Here is a 17911-nt window from a genome sequence, read left to right as displayed (position 1 = left end):
CTGAGCTTGGAGCCAGAAGCTTACCCACAATCTTTGGAAACATGGGAAAAGCAGTGCAGTCCAAGGCAGCCTGGGTACCTGTCTGTGTTTCTCCGGGTCCCTGAATGCTGCTGGAAGCTCACTTTGAATCCCACTGCTACCACCAAACCTGCTAAATAACAAATTTCAATGGTGTACTTTTGAAAATCTCATTGGCTTTATTATTTGAAGCATGAATCGGCAGCCCCCATTTAGCAAGAGTTGTACAAAATGGAATGTTATATAAACAGAAGGTGAGACCAGGGAGTTATTAGCAAAAGAAAAGTGTTTCAACTGCCAGCCTGGTTTCTAGGTGGAAGAGCAAGGGGTCTTATCATTCACATGACCTCATCTGCCTTTTGGGTGGAGAGGGTCCAGGTGACAGACTCATTAGCTCTGATGGAAAGAAAAATGTACTGACACTGACTCATGAAGGCCATATTTCTGGAGGAATGGGCTTAAATTATTTAGATTGGGTGTGAAGCTCAGTGTGGGAACTCACTTCATGACATCATTTTAGACTTACAATTTTCTAATAGGAAGAACCTCATGGGGAGGTTCTTCATTGACTTCATTCACTTGCGCCTCCACCAGCAGAACAGCTCTTGGTACCTGCTGGCTAGCCTGCTTGGGACAGAGAGTGGGGCACTAGCTCTGCTCTGGTTCAGTCTCATCCTTAGCCGAGCATTTTATTTTCAGTTTTGGGGTCTGGGACTTCTAAGGGTTCCCCACCTTTCCCTCAGTAGAATCTCTTTATCTGGGACAGGGTGTGATACAGTCCCTTACCCACTGGCCCTTCTCCCCATCTGTAGTGTGGCTTCACCTGTGCCCTGAGGCAGTGGGGCTCCCTGCCTTTCCCACACACAGTTAAGTCTTCTTTCTGTGTGGAGATGGTGGCCTTCCTGCCCTTCTCAGGCAGTAGCTGCTCTCTGGCCTCAGGCTTGCACTAGGTATAATCAGCTTTCTGGTCTGTATCCTGGATTCCAGCCTGTCAGGAGTCCCTGGTGAGTTCAAGGGGTGTGTAGGAAGCCTGGAGATACAGGAGCTTCCCAGGTCTGTGAATCTCAGGTTCCCAGTACTCATGCTAGCCTTTAATTATTTGTTAGAAATTTTAGCTGAATTATTCTCTGACTTAATGAGCATCTGGTATCTGTTCCAAGAAAGCAAGGTTTGCAATCTCAGTTTCTTTGGAGGAATCTGTCTTTCCCTATAATTTGGGTTAACAAATTGTCCTGATCCTTCAGCTCAGATGGATTCAAGAGAAGTCATTTTGATCTTCAGCTTTTCAACATCTTGAGCATGAGAGTGATCTCTTTCTGGATTTCAGTTGGAACTTTCCAAGAGATATCGTTCTAACAACCCGAGGTTACTTCTGTTTACTTGTAAGCCAAGAAATAACAAGACCAATAGCGCAGGCACATTTGCTCCAATGATATGAAGCACGCACAAATACTGAAGCGGCATAAAACATGTAAGAACATCACGAAAGAGGAAGGGCACCATGTCCAGCAGAAGCCAGCTCATGATAAGACAAGCATGGAACATTCAAGCAGGAACAGTAAGAAGAGAATCTGGATGCATGATTCTAGAATACTGACCTCACTTCCTTTAAGTTTTCATGGTTTCGTATGGCAAGTATAGGAGATACATGGCAGGACTCTCTGTAAACTTCATGATTATTAGCATATGGTTTTATTCTAGAGAAAACTGAGTAGGATATTCATTTCATCAAGTAAGATAGCTAAAACTTTTGGATGCTTAAAAAACTTTATGCTGAAAACCTCTGTAATCATTAAGAATAATCAGATACCTGAACTGAATTATTCAGTCATTCAGAAATAATCATTGAGTATGAACCTCATGCTAGGCCTTCTGTTGGATGTGGGAATCCAGTTCACAAAGGAGTAGAAACACGTGAGGCCAAATAGTGAGTCAAGAAACAAACTGAGCATTTTAGAGCAGAGGGGGATGGGGAGATGGGTGAGCCTGGTGGTGGGTATTAAGAAGGTCGTGTATTATAAGGAGCACTGGGTGTTGTACATAAACAATGAACCTTGGAACACTGCATCAAAGACTAATGATGTATTTTATGGTGACTAACATAACACAATAAAAAAAATGGAAGAAGAGAAAAAAGATAATCAGTAGGCCAACATCACCAAGGACCATCACTCTAGAAAATATTATTTCCAGCAGACTCGTGTTTGTCTAGAGTCAGCACATTATAATAAAACCCAGCACGCAAAAATGTGTAGTTCTCAGTTTATGGTTTTTCTTCCCAAGTAGACTAAAAACTCCTTGCATAAAGTGATTGCACCATGAACACTGTATCTTCATGACTGTAGCACAGTGCTTGGATCCTGGCTGCTGCTAAGTGACCGGGGAGTAAACATATATTAATGCAGGTCTGACTGAGAGGGATATTCTTCAGCTATTTCAATGTCCTGTGGTCTCTGTGATGGCTACTGGCTCCTCTCTGTGAACCATGGCAGACTGCTGGTAGCTGATACTGTTCCACAAGCAATCATGGGGGAATCTGGACAATCAAATAGATCAACTTTTAAAAAGGAACACTTGGGACCAAAATGGTGCCTCAGGCCCGGTCAAGTCCCCAAAACTTGTTTCATCCCTATTCTCACTATATTTCTCACCTCCCTCAGAAATGTCCATCTGTCAGTGAGGAATTCTCTAGTCAGCAGCAGGGAGATGCTCTGTCACGTGGGCCTTCTCCACCCCCCAAAAGGGGAGGTCATCTGCATGATAATACCCCCTCCTCTCCTAACCAAGAGAAGGTGACCTTCCCTGAAACACTCCTTCCTATTTTGCCAACTTTCTTCCTATTAAAAACTTCCCATTTGCAGGACTCTTCAGAGCTCCCCTCTACCTATCAGATGGCATGCTACCGGCTTCTTGAGTCCCTTAATAAAACCAACTAGATCTTCAAATTTACCTGATGGATTTGTTTTTTAACAAAAGCAGTGAGAAGTCAGAATGTGAATGAGCTGGGGTGGGAGTGAGATGCGGAAGGAAATACACAGAGGGGGTCAAAAGGCAGGAGGGCAGAGTGGCAGCAGGGTCCAGGGCTGGGTGCTGGGAGCCATGGATTTTCATGGGTTACTGTCTGGATGAGAAGAATGGGCATGAGAAGTGGTGTAATTTTTCCGTGCTACACAATATTGTTCCACACCATCTGAATTAGGGGATGGGAGTAGATGGAAACTGGTGACAGGGAGAAGTTAGAAGCCAGAGTAGGGGACAGACCAGGATGGGAAGTAAGAGTTTGAGTAGGTATTGAGGGTTGAGGGAGGAGCACATTAACATTGTCGCAGAGACTAAAGGAAGGCTTGTGTGTGGAGAAGGAAGTCAGAAGAGAGGGCTGTGTGTGCGGTAGGTTTGTTAGAACAACCGTCAAAGACCAACTTTGTAAGAGACAGAAAGAACATCTGCAAATACAATGCTGTTCCTGCAACTTGTGCTGCTGGTGGTTTTCCTCCCAGATGGTGACAGTGAAGATGGTGAGATCTGGTCCTGCCCAGTGGGTGTAAGAATATGTGTGTGTGTGTGTGTGTGTGTGTGTGTGTGTGTTTCTGCCTTTTTGTATGTGGGATGTGTGTCCCTGTGCATCTGTTTGTATGTGTGCATATGTATATATAGGTACATAGGAGTTTGTGTGTGTTCATGTGTAGGTGTGTATCTCTACATGTGTCTATGTATGTGTACATGTGGGTATATGTCTGTGTTTATTTATGTTTATATGTGTGTCTCTGTGTCTGTATGCCCATGTACATATGTATCTCTGTATGTTTGTTTGTATAAGAGTGTATAAAGTTATGTAAGTTTGTATGAGTTCATAAGTGTGTTTGTGCATGAGCATATGTGACCACTTGCGAAGTGAGTCCCCACCAAATACCTGGGGAGGGAAAGTACCAGCCTTTTTTCTTTCGGAGAGCACCCCTAATCCCAGGACAGTGTGCTCTTCTGAAGGGTGGGTAGGAAACTCGGGGCTCTGGAGCACCACATGTCTCCTGGGACAACTATGGCTTCTCTGTGATCTAGATTTTTGTTCCCCTCCCTGGCACCTTCTCCATTCTCTCTCCTTCCCAATGCCCTCTCTTCCAAAGTCTATCTTTACTTTTGCCACAGCTGTGCAGGAGCCAATTTCCTTCCAAATTACCCTGACTGTATCCTTTTATAACCGTTCCTGGACACAAAGTCTGGGTTCAGCTTGGCTGGATGAAATACAGACTCATGGCTGGGACAACAAGACTGGTGCTTTCATTTTCTTGTGGCCTTGGTCCAAAGGCAACTGGAGCAATGTGGAGCTGATAAAATTGGAAAAGTTACTCTATGCATACTTCATTGGACTTCGTCAGGTGTTTCAAGACCATGTCAGACACTGGCATCTTGAATGTGAGTTCAGTTCCCTCAGGGAAGGAGGGATGGAGGTGGCAGGTGTGTGTAGGTATCCTTGGGTTCCTTCTTCCTCAAGGAAAGAGCATCCACTGGCTTCTGAAACTCACATTTCCCCATTAGAAATCTGAATCACAACCTCTGGGCAAGGGGTAGAAGCCAGATCCTGATTCTTGAAAATTTTCACTTCTTGTGCTACTTCCCACTTATCTCGGTGACCACAGGCTGTGCTCTCCTGTCTCTCACTAGTGTCTCCTGCGACTACCACTTTCCCTGGCCTTCAACGAGGCACACTTTGTTCCGTAATTCTGTGACTGACTCCTTGGGCTGTGCTTTTCTCCCAATTCAGTCCCACCAGCAAATTATGTCTATGTTTTCCCTGTACTGCACTGTACTCTCTTCATTCTAGACTGTTTTCATCTCCAGGTCTTCTACTGAGCCCTTCCTTATTCTCTGCCCACACCCTTCATGTATCTTCTCTAACATTTGTTCCTTCCTCAGTCATTCACCACTTCCTCTGCATCTAGTGACCACTACTTCCCCTTTGTTTGAGCCTGCCCTCAATCCAAACTGTGCTCCATTCCCTCCGAGCTTTTCCTCCTGAACTTGCCCTTCTGCTTCAGGCCTCCTTGGTTCCACTCATCTTATTTCATGTCCTTCATACCCCCTGTCCTGTAACTCAAAAATTCCCTTCCCCAGATCCATTTCAGATACAGCTGGCAGAAGGCTGTGAACTACACTTTGGGGAAGCATCAGTAGGATTTGTGAAGTTTGCTTATCAAGGGGCAGATCTCACAAGCTTCCAGAACACGACATGGTGGCCATCTCCAAAGGGAGGAAGTAGGGCTCAAGAGGTCTGCAAACGATTCAATCAGTACCATGTGCTCAATGAGGAAATACACACATTCTTCAGTGACACCTGCCCCAAGTTCCTGTTGGGTCTTCTTGATGCAGGAAAGGCAGATCTCCAGCGGCAAGGTCAGTCTTGCTCCCTCCCTCCATGAATTCTCTACTCTGCACTCATACATTTGCACCATTCCCTCAAATTCAGGGAGAGGGGAGGATGGTGACAGGTTTCTAGAGGTTTGAAATATGTCTATATAAAGTGATGTGAAGATCTATCCTCAGTCTGTGAATTCCTGTTCTGTGTCTGCAGTGAGACCAGAAGCCTGGCTGTCCACTGGCCCCAGTCCTGGTCCTGGTCGTCTCTTGCTGATATGCCATGTCTCTGGGTTCTACCCAAAGCCTGTGTTGGTGATGTGGATGCATGGTGAGCAGGAGCAACAGGGCACCCACCAAGGTGAAGTCCTGCCTCATGCTGATGGGACATGGTATCTTCAGGTGTCCTTGGATGTGAAAACCAGGGAGGCAGCAGGCCTGTTGTGCCGGGTGAGGCACAGCAGTCTAAGAGGCCAGGACATGGTCCTCTACTGGGGTAAGAAAGAGCTGGGACCCACCTGGGAAAGGGGGCAGGTGGTGCTAAAGCAGAGATGGAGAGCCAGATGAAAAATTGGGGTTGCTGGGATTCCAGACAAAAAAATGACTAAAATAAGTAAACCAAGGAATGGAGAACTAAGAGTAGAGGCCTTCTGGATGTGGGAGGATGCATCTTGTTGGGTGAAGGCCCACCTCTGAGGCGGGACGGGAGAAGTGAAAGGAGGAAGGGCAGTTGGTAAGGCAGAGGGTGACAGGAGCAAAAAGGACCAGGGAGGTGCAGGTCAACCTGTGGTAGATGGGAAATAACACTCCTTGTGTGCCAAACCCATAGAGCAACCCCACTCCAAGGGATTGGTTTTCCTGGCAGTGATGGTGCCCTTGGTGCTTCTGGCAGGTCTGACATTGTGGCTCTGGAAGTGCTGGTAAGTCTCTAGAGCCACCCTCCTGCTCTTTCCTAGGTGTCTCCCTACCTGTCAGGCTGTCCTCAGCCCTCCTGCTCCCAGTGTCCTTCCCCTGTGCAGTCCACACCTCCAACTTGCTGCAGAATGACTCTTCCCCTGTTCCTCCCAGGAAAACACAATGGAGACATCAGTGCACTGGCTTCTCTTTGGAGTGAGATCCTGACAGCCTCAGCTCCAGTACTTACCTAAACTCAACTTGGTGGTGATGTGCTTGCAACTCTGTGTGCAACTTTGTCTTTCATTTTTGCTTGATGACCAGTTGTCAATATACGCTTAGTGTGATATACCAGGATTTGTTGTTGTGACCTGATTCTGGGACCTTAAAATTCAAAATTTAACTCCGTATGGAAAAAAGTCCCAGAACCTCCATGGGACATCAGACATGAAATGTCATTTTCTTCAGAGTATTCCCTGATTCACTAGTGGAAGCAGTCTCTGCCTGGTGGGAATTCTCACAACCTTTACTTGCACTTTGGCAAATCTATTTCTGAGCCCCACTCAATGTGGGCCCTAGTGAGGTGCCTTTTCTCCTTCTAATTCTTAGGCCCATTGAGATCAAAGTTCATATATATTTTTTTAACTGTTAGTATCCTTGGTAAGGTGTCTCACCTGCATGGAATACATGCTTAATAAAAACCTGTGTTGGGGGGCACCTGGGGGCTCAGTGGGTTAAAGCCTCTGCTTTCGGCTCAGGTCATGATCCCAGGGTCCTGGGATCGAGCCTCATATTGGGCTCTTTACTCAGCAGGGAGCCTGCTTCCTCCTCTCTCTCTCTTCCTGCCTCTCTGCCTACTTGTGATCTCTGTCTATAAAATAAATAATAAAGAGAATCTTTAAAAAAAAAAAAAAACCTGTGTTGGGTTTTTGTAAAATTTATAATTTCTTTTCCTTCCTGAAATGTTCATAGTAGTTAAGATGTTTGGTGCTCTTCTTATTAAAAATCTTCTCACTTGGCCAAGGGACTTCACACTTGTGTGAAGGGACATAATGACTTGTGTCATTTCTGAGCCTCTGAGAAGAAACTCAGTTTTGCCCATAAGCATTCCAGTTATTTACTGCAGACCCCTATTGGAATGGACCTGGTGCTCCAAGTATTCTGAATAAAAAGAGGAAGGCAGGATGCTTGCTCTTTGTGAGGCTCAGGGACAGTGGCAGAGTTGTCACCTTGGAGCTTGTTAGAAATATAAGGTCTTGGACTCAGCAGAGATTCACTAAATCACTATTTGCATTTTTAGTAAAGTCAGCAAGGGATTCACAGATGCATAAAATGTGAGAGGCACTGATATAAATGATGCCTGAGAGGTAGTAGTGCAAGGGTGTCTCTGAACAGAAACGACACATTCCAGGAAAGAAAGCAGGAATATTTTGCTCAGGAATAAATGGGGATCCAGCAGAGAGAATGCATACTGTGCCTCCTAGCATCCATGACTGCTGTGTCTTACCATCATGAGGATACAGTCAGTGACAGTGAGCCATTGCTCCTGGGGGGAGATCTGGGGCTGGGTTCCTAGGAGCTTCTGCTTACAACATTTGGTGACTGATGAATACACAGTCTGGACTCATATGTGTTTCTGATTAAAAACAGCATATATATATATATATATATATATATATATATATATATATATATAAAATTTCCAAATAATTCACTGGGTGCCATATTCCCAATGCTGAAATATTAGCTCAGAAGTGTAACATTTTCCACATCATGTATTGTGATCACCAGTGTCTTTGGTTTTAGCCCCACAGCTGTGCTGCCCATGATGCTTCAAGAAACAAACAAGAAACAGTCATCATCTAATGAAGCCACAAATATAGATTCTTTCCCCCCTTTTCTGTGGTATTATCTAAGTGTCTTAGATGTAATTTTAGCACTCTTTGGTGTGGCTCCATATAGATGTCATGAATGTTCTATTCTTTTTCTTGGATTTACTGCATTGATAATTCATTACCTTTGACCTTATGGTCCACAGCTCTGCATTGGAAACCTGAGCGAGTCTTACCTACGTAAGTGTTTTGTCATGAGTCATATCCCACCTTCTTGTATTTAGGAACCTGTCAATCCTGCAGCTCTGGGCTTCACGGCCTTTTTAAATGCGGAAATCACCAAGAAACATCATGTAATTTAAGAAATGTGGCACCAGATGGGTCATGAACTAGACGTGTTTACAGTGTGGGAATTAACATAGGAAGGGAGAGGGACATCTGGTTCAGTCTCACTAGGCAACACATAAGGTGGATCATATATTTCAGGCCTCTGTCCCTGCCTCTACAAATAGTGATGAGTGCATGTGTCTGGGGGTTATAGATCGACATTAGCAGGTAGGCTAATCAGCACAGACAGACTCCATGTATAATGAAGTTGGACACTTTGTGACTGATGACATCCATACCATGTGGAGAAATCCATGGCTAGATCTTAGTTACTCTCAGTTTCATTAATTAACTCAACAAAACATTTTCAAGCCCTGACCACGCAGCTGGGACATTTTGAATGTCAAGTAGTGGGGAGGAAAATGTCTCTATGTCTCCAGAACTTGGAAGTTTTATCTTCCTGATTTGTTTACCTTTTTCATTGTGTTTCTAGTTTCTTTGTATAGGAGCTTATGTGGGTTGATCTAGGGGAAAGGAACTTAGTTCTATTTTGTTTAGGGGCTGAGGGAGGAGACCAGGGCAGGAGAATGTTCAAAGGGACCACATGCATGGTCTCAGTCCTGTGCATGTAAGTTATTTCTGGAAAAAACTTTGAAATGGGAGACTTGGCAAAAGTGAAAATAAGGGAAAGGGAAGAGCAAATCACGGGGCTTTTGTGATCTTCCTGACTGGATCAGGCTGCTTGGCTGGTTCTCTAACTTCTAGTCTTCTTGTCGCCCTCACAGGGCCACCATGTGGATTTTGACTAGTTGACTCCACTCTCGTGTGGCTCTTCACTCTGATCAGTCTGAGGCCATCAGGAGAGAGCATCCTTCGCAATGAGATAGGCTGAAGGATAGACAGGCAACCTGCTGTTCAGGCCAATCAGATTCCACTAATCCTCACCCAGAGTGATGGTTCAGGACCAGGTACCTGCTCCAGTTGACACAGGTTCCACAAAGTCTGGTTCTGTGGTCAGTGGAGGGGAAAGAGATGTTCTCTCTTTTCCTGGATGATAAAGTACAGGGTATAAAGATGGAAACAACTACCATCCATTTTTCAGTACCAGAGAGGCGAGCCTGAAGATGAAATCGGCATGCAAGGAGGCAGAGAAATTTTATATGTGCAATTCGCTAAGAGCATAGATCCAAAGTGTTCTTGCCACAAGAAAGATAGAGCAAAGCAAAACAAAACAAAGAAAAGAAAAAGTAGAGGGTCAGGGAGGAGGAACTAATTTGGTAGAGTAGTAGGAAGACCCCCAAGCTTGCCTCAACACTAGAACACAGTTAGGTAAATATCAAATCATTCCGAATACTCAAGATATTAATAGAAAACTGCACAACTACAGAGAGACAAGAGGCCACATGATGGAAAGTAGGAGGTGGGGAGTCATGCTTTTGGGGAGATACAATTATAGGTTCTGTGGAGGGGACAGAGGCCTTGTCTCATACAGAGGAGGCAGAGAGAGTGAGAGAGAGTGGGGAGAACCCAGGGTATCACACAAGGAAAACACTTCCCCATAGCCATTGACTGGGAAAAGAAGAGGGGTTGATTTCTTTGTGAAATTTACAATCAGTGGGACTTAAAGACTAACGTTCTGGAGGTCCAAACAATGGCCAATGTGGAATCCAGTGGGCACTGCTGTGCTTTTGTGGAGAGGGAGGGCAGAAATCTGGGGACAGACATGACCTGAGGATCCTCTGGGACACATGGGATAAAGTGAGTCTCCTCCTATTTGGGTTCATCTGGAAGAGGTGGTGGCACCTCTCTGGGGACAAAAGAGCTGGCAGGCACCATTACCCTGCCACACCCCAGAGCACTAACACTGGAACACTTGCTGCATGTGGCTAACCTAGACACTGGTTATTGGCTGCACTTTACTACAAACTCCATACCCCTGTGCTTCAGTGTGATTGCCCTTCTGGGACAAACCTGCACCAGTCCCAGTGTGGTGAGACCCTCCCCACACAACCAGCATGGGCATCTGACATGCCAGGTTCCTAATGTTTGGAGGTTTAAAACTCAGTAAGCCCGCCTGGGATAGAGAAGAGGGGCACTATGTTGTTTGGTGGTCAGAAGGTCAGGGCACAGACAGGGTGAAGGCAGGGATCTGAGGGACACCTGGAGCACACAACGGGAGATTGTTTGCTCTTCTGGGAGGGCTTCCCTGAGAGCAGAAGAAAGGAATTCCTTCTCTATGCACAAGAGAGGGGGCTGGCGACATTTCCCTCCCCTACCAATCAGTATTTTTCAAAAAGCTGGAACAAACAAACCTAAAATCTGTATGGAACTAGAAAAAACTCAGCATAGCCAAAGTAATTTTGAAAAAGAAAAGCAAAGCTTGAGACATCATGATTCTGGAATTCAAGCTATATTACAAAGCTCTAGTCATCAAGACAGCATGGTACTGGGTAGAGAAACAGACACATAAAACAGTGAGATAGAACAGAGAGCCCAGAAATGGACCCATAAGCCTACGGTCAACTAATCCTTGAGAAAGCAAGAAAGAATATCCAACGGAAAAAAGAATATCTCTTCAACAGATGGTGTTGGGAAAACTGGACAGCAACATGCAAAAGAGTGAAATTATACCACTTTTTACACGATATTCAAAATTAAATTCAAAATGGATGAAAGACCTAAATTTGAGACAGGAAACCATGAAAAGCCTAGAGGAAGACACAGGTGCAACTTCTTTAATATGGGTTGTTGAAATTTTTTACTAGATAGGTCTCCTGAGGAAAGGGAAAGAATAGAAAAATAAACTATTGGGACTTCATCAAGGTAAACACCTTCTGCACAGCAAACTCAACAACCAACAAAACTAAAAGGCAACCTACAGAATGGAAGAAGATATTTGAAAAATGACATAACTGATAAAGGTTTATTATCCAAAATCTATAAAAAAAATATCAAAATCAACACTCATAAAACTAATAATCTAGTTAGGAAATGAACAGAAGCTTCTGCACAATAAAGGATACAGTCAACAAAACAAAGAGGCAAGCCATGGAATGGGAGAAGATATTTGAAAATGACAGTACAGACAAAGGGCTGATATCCAAGATCTGTAAAGAACTGAAACTCAACACACACAAAACAGATCATCATGGGACATCTGGGTGGCTCAGTTGGTTAAGTGGCTGCCTTCAGCTCAGGTCATGATCCCAGCATCCTGGGATCGAGTCCCACATCGGGCTCCTTGCTCGGCAGGGAGCCTGCTTCTCCTTCTGCCTCTGCCTGCCACTCTGTCTGTCTGTGGCACTGTCCCTCTCTCTCCCTCTCTCTCTGACAAATAAATAAATAAAATAAAATAAAAAAACCAGATAATCATGTCAAAAAATGGGCAGAAGACAAGACAATTCTCCAGAGAAGACATACAAATAGCTAACATGCACATGGAAAAATGTTCATCATCACTAGCCATCAGGGCTAAGTTTTTTATCTGAGACAAATCAGACATTGAAGAGGAAACATGGACACTTATGATCCTTGCTACCTTACAGAGGGTTACTATATTTTGTGGAGAAACAGAAGTCAGGTCCTTAAGCTTGTAGTTAGTGGCAGACTGGGTATGGGACAAGGAGAAGTGTCCTTGGTAGAGTGGTAACATAGCGGCTGCAGTAGCAGGGACACCCAAGGCATTAGTAGGATCCAGGGGATCCTCTGAGTCTTCAGAGGGAGGGGTAAGATCATGGTATGGAATGAAAGAGAGGTGTTCTAGAATGTCCACAAGGTTAGATGGGCCATGAAACAGGAAGACACATTCCACAGTTTTTGCAGAGGCCAGGGTTTTGGGATAATGCCATGACAGATTGCACATATGAGACTTCCTCATATTTTAAGGAGTTCTGGCAAAAGTGTCAAGCTTGAAAATAGTATATAAAAACAAGTTCTATGGAGGGGTCTTTCCTCTTCATCTGAGAGTTTGTCCTGAGCCCCGGAAACACTACAGAAAATAAATAAATAAATAAATAAATAAATAAATAAGATGTTGCCTCTGCTGTCCTTGGGGGTCAAATTTGTTTCAGTTTTTTTTTTTAAAGGTTTTATTTATTTATTCATTTATTTGAGAATGAGAGAGTGGGAGAGAGCACAAGCCAGGGGAGGGAGAGGAACAAGCAGAATCTGCACTGAGCAGGGAGTCTACCTTGGGGCTGGGTGCCACCACCCTGAGAATGTGACCTGAACTGAAATCAAGCATCAGACCTTCAACTGACTGAGCCACCCAAGGACACTAAATGTTTAAAGAATACAGCCTAGGGGTGAGTCTGCAGGAATAGAGGGAGTTTGTGCCATAGTTGAAAAGACCAGCTGCCATTTCTCAAAGGGCCAGTATGCCAAAGGGAATGGAGCTCTGACTCCTGGATATTATTTCAGTCAGGTCATCCTACTAACTTCAAAAAGGACCGGACTATAGATGGAGTAACTGACTCTACTGTGGAGGTCCTACAAGAAGAGTGTCATGGCAGATAACAATGGCTATTCTTGGTGGGATGTCCCCTGCAACAGGGAGAGCCAGACCTCATTTGACCAAAAAGGATTGGAAATTGAGGGGGAGAATTCACTACTCAGACACATATGAATGTATTTTGCTTGTAGATCAAGTTTGTGATAGGGCCCGTGGGAACAAAGAAATAAAGAGGTGGGACCTGGAAGGAAGGTGACTGATAGCCAACACCAGGAAAGGGTCCCAATATGTGTGTATTTGTGCACTTCCCTCAGTCTGTAATATGTGCATATTTGCCCTGAATGACCCACTGTTGGGAAATGTGCCACACATTGGGAATGGAGGACTCAGGGGCACAGAGTGGGAAAGCAGAGAGAAAGGGGTCCTTCACCCTCACAGGCATGGACAGTCTGACGGGTTGTTCTCAGACCTTCAGACCACACTGGAAACCTGCAGTGGCCAGAGATCCTCAGTTATTTAAGTAGTACTAGACACTGAAGGGCCAAAAAGAGAAAGGAGAGGAAGGGAAGAGTCCCTCTGAATGGCATGAGCGAAAATCTCTCACCTTTTTGGCAAGAGGTGTCTGTCTATTTCCTGGAGCTATAAAACCTCAGGGAGGGGAAACCTTAGCTATAGGTCATCCGTTCCCCAAGGAGTACTAGAGTTGGTCCACTGAGGGAAAGTTCTAAGAAATTCCATGGGTATCTGGGGTGACCCTGGCCCTGCAAATTCTCCACAGTAGGGCCACCAAATGTGGGGCAACCTGATCAGGTCAATGCCAATGGTGAGAGCAATGTAAGAATCCACCAAAGGCTGGGCAAAGAAAATAGAAGTTTACTGAATACCCTGTCAGGGAGCTGTGGGCAAGACAGCAAAAGAGAGACTGTCTGGGAGGAAGAAATGGTGGGTAACTATAGTTAAGGAGGAAGGTGAACGTGTCTGGGATCATATGGAATTTTCCATTTTTGGTGTATGTATCCAGGTTTAGTAATCCATTGGTCAGCTAGGGATTATGGATGTTGTAGGTAGGTCACCTAACTGGCTTCCTTGTATTCAGCCAGGGGGTAAGGGTTCACTGTGGGCCCTTCTACCTTACTCAGGTTTTCGTCACTCAAGCTCATTGCTTAAAAGTGGCTTGCATACATATCCTGTTTTCTGGGAGAGTTTGTCTTTCCCTAGATTTTGTGTTAATGAGCTGCCTGGGTACTTCAGCTTTCTGATGGATTTAAGACAAGTGATTTGGTTATCCAATTTTTCACATTCTTAAGCACAGGAGTGAGGTTTTTTTGAGCTTTCTGTGTTCTAATCTTTACTTTATATATAAAAAAATTCCTTCCTTTCTTTAGACTGAGATTATTTCTGCTTACTGATTTACCAAGAATTAACAAGACAGGGACACCTGGGTAGCTCAGTGGGTTAAGCCTGTGCCTTTGGCTCAGGTCATGATCCCAGGGTCCTGGGATCAAGCCCTGCATCGGGCTCTCTGCTCAGTAGGGAGCCTGCTTCCCTTCTTCTCTCTCTGCCTGCCTCTCTGCCTACTTGTGATCTCTGTCTATCAAATAAATAAAATCTTTTAAAAAAAGAATTAACAAGACAAATAGCATGAACACATATATTCAGATGAGATAAAGTACAAATACTGAAAGCATTTAACAGTTATGAACACCATAGACGTAGAAGGTCAGCATGCCTAGCAGAGCCAGCTCATTTTTAGACAAGCATGGAATATTCACACAAGAACAGTAAGAAGGGAATGTAGACACATGATTTCAGAACACTGTATTAACTTCACTTGCTACAAATTCTCAGGGTATCTAATTAAAGTAATAGAATATTCAAAGCAGACTCTGCATGAATTTCATAAATATTAGCATATGCCTTTCTCCTAAAGGAAAGAGTATAAAATTCTTATTTCCTCAAATAGGGTTACAATTAGTGCTTTCTCAACCTTAAGAACTTTTTGTCGAAACTCCATAATTTTAGGACTAATTGGATGCCCAAAGCAAATTATTCAATCATTCAAGAATTTGGGGCATCAGGGTGGCTCAGTCAGTTGGGCACCTGACGTCTGATTTTGGCTCAGGTTATGATTTCAGGGTCATGAGATAGAGTCCCATATCAGGCCCTGTATCAAGGAAGGAGCTGGCTCAAGATTCTCTCTTTCAAGCTTCTCTTTCTGCCCCTCCACTCACCCTTATTGCATACGCTCTTATCTTGGAAATAAATAAATAGATAAATAAATTTAACTAGAAAATAAAAAAAATAATAATCTATGAGCACTTCCTACTTACTGAACTCTCTGTTAGATGCTGAGGATCAATTATAAGAGGGGTATGTACCTAATACCCAAATGCAACCAATGAAGTCATTATTCTGAGTGAGCAAAGATCTGTTAAGGAACACCACTTTAGAAAATTCATTTCACGCAGTCATATTGTTGGGCAGACACTGTGTATTGTAAAGAAACTCAGTTCACAGAGTTCTGGGGGAAAATTGTGCTGCAGGAAATTTCTAAGATCACCTTTTTCCAACTAGATAACAGTGTAAATAACACTGAAAATGACCCAAAGACTGGCAGAACAAACTGTCTACAGGTAAATGTAGAGAAGAAGCTGCACTGAAGAGAGTAGGATTGGGAGAGACCCAGTAGGGAGCTAAGGGGACCTGCACAATAGCCACAGGATGAAGGGATGCCATAGGAACAGGTGAGGCATAGAAAAAGACTCACACTAGGGAGCTCACATGGGGAAGATGAATTCTGACACTATTTGATTTTGAAAACCAGAGGGGCTTAATTTCTGGGGTTCTTACAATTCATGGGGTTTAATATATGGAACATAAAAAAATCAGCAGGCTCAGCTCTGGGATAGCTAGGAGGTCAAAAGAAAGTTGAAACCTCCTGCTCTTAAAGAGCACAAAACCAAGAGCCAAGAGAGTAACAGCATAGATGCTGTGGTTTGAAATAGGCCTGGGTTTATGGGAGCGAGTCGTTTGCTAATGTCAGTGCATGCCCCAGAGGTACAGAGATTGTTGGGGACCCCTTCAGGAATAAAGAAGCAGGCAGGTGACATTTCCCTCTTCCTCTGAGTGTGAGCACACAGACAAATGTGAAAACCTGTGTTGAGCCTATTGGGGGTCCATTAGCAAAGGAACGAGACTGATACAAAGCGAAAGTTATGCAAAGCCTTATTCTATGCCAAGCATTAGAGGTTAGGCTGACTGGCCAGGGGAATGAGACTGAGACAAAGTGAAAGTTATGTGAAGCTTTATTCTATGCCAAGCATTAGAAGTCAGACTGATCGGCCAGGGCTGCCTCAGAAGAGAGCGACCCCCTCCCAATCTCACAGGCTGGTTTTATAGGGCACAACTGCAGACCCAAGGCACATGGCTTCTATTTTAAGGCATTCACTCCCAGAATCAATACCTGGAACCATACCAGGAACTACTGGGGTGTTTATTCCTGGAATGAAGTCCGTGGATGTAAACAACAATATGGCTACCTAGGCAATATGGAGTCACTCTGGCTAAGCAGGCCTTAATAGTTTAACAGGTTTTAACATTAAATTGGCCCTAACAGAGCCAACTAACTCATTTGCTATCAGCACACCACAAACCCACATTCCCTGCAGGCACACTCCTTCCAGTCAGGTTAATGCTCCAGGTGCTCTCCTGCAGCAGACCTATGTAAACCTTGTCAACACAATGCATCCTGCCCCAGAGCCCTCTGGTGGGGGTGGATCCAACCCCTTCAAACCAGCCTGCCTTCATCTCACTGACTGCAGACCCCTCCAAGAACATACCTGTGCAATTCTTACTAAAACTGTGCCTTCACTAATAGTTTTCTTTGTCAGGTGTCTCTTCTTCAATATGATCTTGATAAGACTATAAGCAAAGCAGTGCCACAATCCTGGCAATGCACATGCAGTCCTGCCATGGGCCACACAACTCCAACATGAGGCTTGTGCTGGGGAGAAAGAAAAGTAACTACACAGAACATGGTAACTGAGGCCCCAGAACCTCTTCTTCATAAAGCCACTTCTCTCAAGAACATGGGACATACCTAACATTCCTAACACACAGAAATAGACACAGAGACTTAGACAAAATGAGGAGACAGAGGAATATGTCTCAAGTGAAATAGAACAGGACAAAAATCACAGCAAGAGTACTAAATTAAAAAAAAAAAAAGAATAGTAATATGCCACATAGAGAATTTAAAGGAATGGTCATAAAGATACTCACTAGACTTGAGAAAAGAGTAGAGGACCTCAGTGAGACCATCAACAAAGAGATAGAAAGCATAAAAAATAACCAATCAGTAATGAAATCAAAATATGAAATTAAAAATGCACTGAAGGAATGAATAGTAGGATAGAGGAAGCAGAAGAGCAGATCAGTGACCTGGAAAACAGGGTAATAAATAGTGGTCAAACTGAACCAGGAGAGAGAGAGAGAAAAAAACTACAAAATGAATAGACTTAGGGAAGTCAGTGACTTTACCATTTGCATTATACATCACAGAAGAAGAAATAGGAAAAGGACCAAAAATTATTTGAAGAAATAATGGCTGGAAACTCCCCGAATCTGATGAAGGAAACAGAATTCAAGAAGCAGGAGGCCTAGAGAGACCCCAATAAAAAATCAACTCAGGGAGGTCCACACCATAATACATATTAATTAAAATGGCAAAACAAACAAACAAAAAAAGTGGTGATAAAGGAGAATTGTAAGACCAGCAAGAAAAAAGAAGACAATTACATCCAAGGGAAACCCATAGAGTTTTGAACTGATTTTCAGCAGAAACTTTGCAGGCCAGGAGAAAATGTCATGATATATTCAAAGTATTGAAAGAAAAAATCAGCAGCCAAGAATACTGTATCCAGCAAGGCTATCATTCATAATAGAAAGAGAGATAAAGAGTTTCCCAGGTAGGCAAATTTTAAAGGAATTCATGACCACTAACACAACACTACAAGAAATGTTAAGGGAGGCTCTGAATGAA

At 43.8% G+C, this 17911-nt stretch overlaps 1 protein-coding gene across 4 annotated transcripts; it reads left to right on the top strand.

Moving 5' to 3' along the window:
* Nucleotides 1-3326: 3326 nt before the first annotated feature.
* On the top strand, nt 3327-6615 carry LOC131814994 (T-cell surface glycoprotein CD1a-like). Of its 4 annotated transcripts, none has more exons than XM_059146549.1 (6): nt 3327-3533; nt 4162-4428; nt 5128-5406; nt 5585-5698; nt 6197-6287; nt 6436-6615. In XM_059146549.1, exons 1-6 carry the CDS (start codon nt 3473-3475, stop codon nt 6479-6481), a joined length of 858 nt encoding a protein of 285 aa, XP_059002532.1. In that variant the 5' UTR covers nt 3327-3472; the 3' UTR covers nt 6482-6615. The 4 variants fall into 4 exon arrangements, with proteins under 4 accessions (XP_059002532.1, XP_059002529.1, XP_059002531.1 ...); XM_059146548.1 differs by having other exon boundaries at nt 3328-3533; nt 5585-5728; XM_059146547.1 differs by having other exon boundaries at nt 3328-3533; nt 5585-5863.
* The last annotated feature ends 11296 nt before the right edge of the window (nt 6616-17911 follow it).

Source organism: Mustela lutreola, chromosome 14 (assembly GCF_030435805.1).
Source record: "Mustela lutreola isolate mMusLut2 chromosome 14, mMusLut2.pri, whole genome shotgun sequence".
Lineage (NCBI taxonomy): Eukaryota > Metazoa > Chordata > Mammalia > Carnivora > Mustelidae > Mustela > Mustela lutreola.
Note: the sequence above shows the minus strand (reverse complement) of the source record. Positions and strands in the feature narration are given on the sequence as shown.

Excerpts from the sequence above, each read along its gene's own strand:
- LOC131814994 (XM_059146546.1), top strand. The coding sequence starts at position 3,473 with ATGCTGTTCCTGCAACTTGTGCTGCTGGTGGTTTTCCTCCCAGATGGT. Across the intron at positions 3,534-4,161 it reads AGATGGTGACAGTGAAGATG|CTGTGCAGGAGCCAATTTCC; the intron begins GTGAGATCTGGT and ends CTTTTGCCACAG. Across the intron at positions 5,864-6,323 it reads GGACATGGTCCTCTACTGGG|GTGTCTCCCTACCTGTCAGG; the intron begins GTAAGAAAGAGC and ends GCTCTTTCCTAG.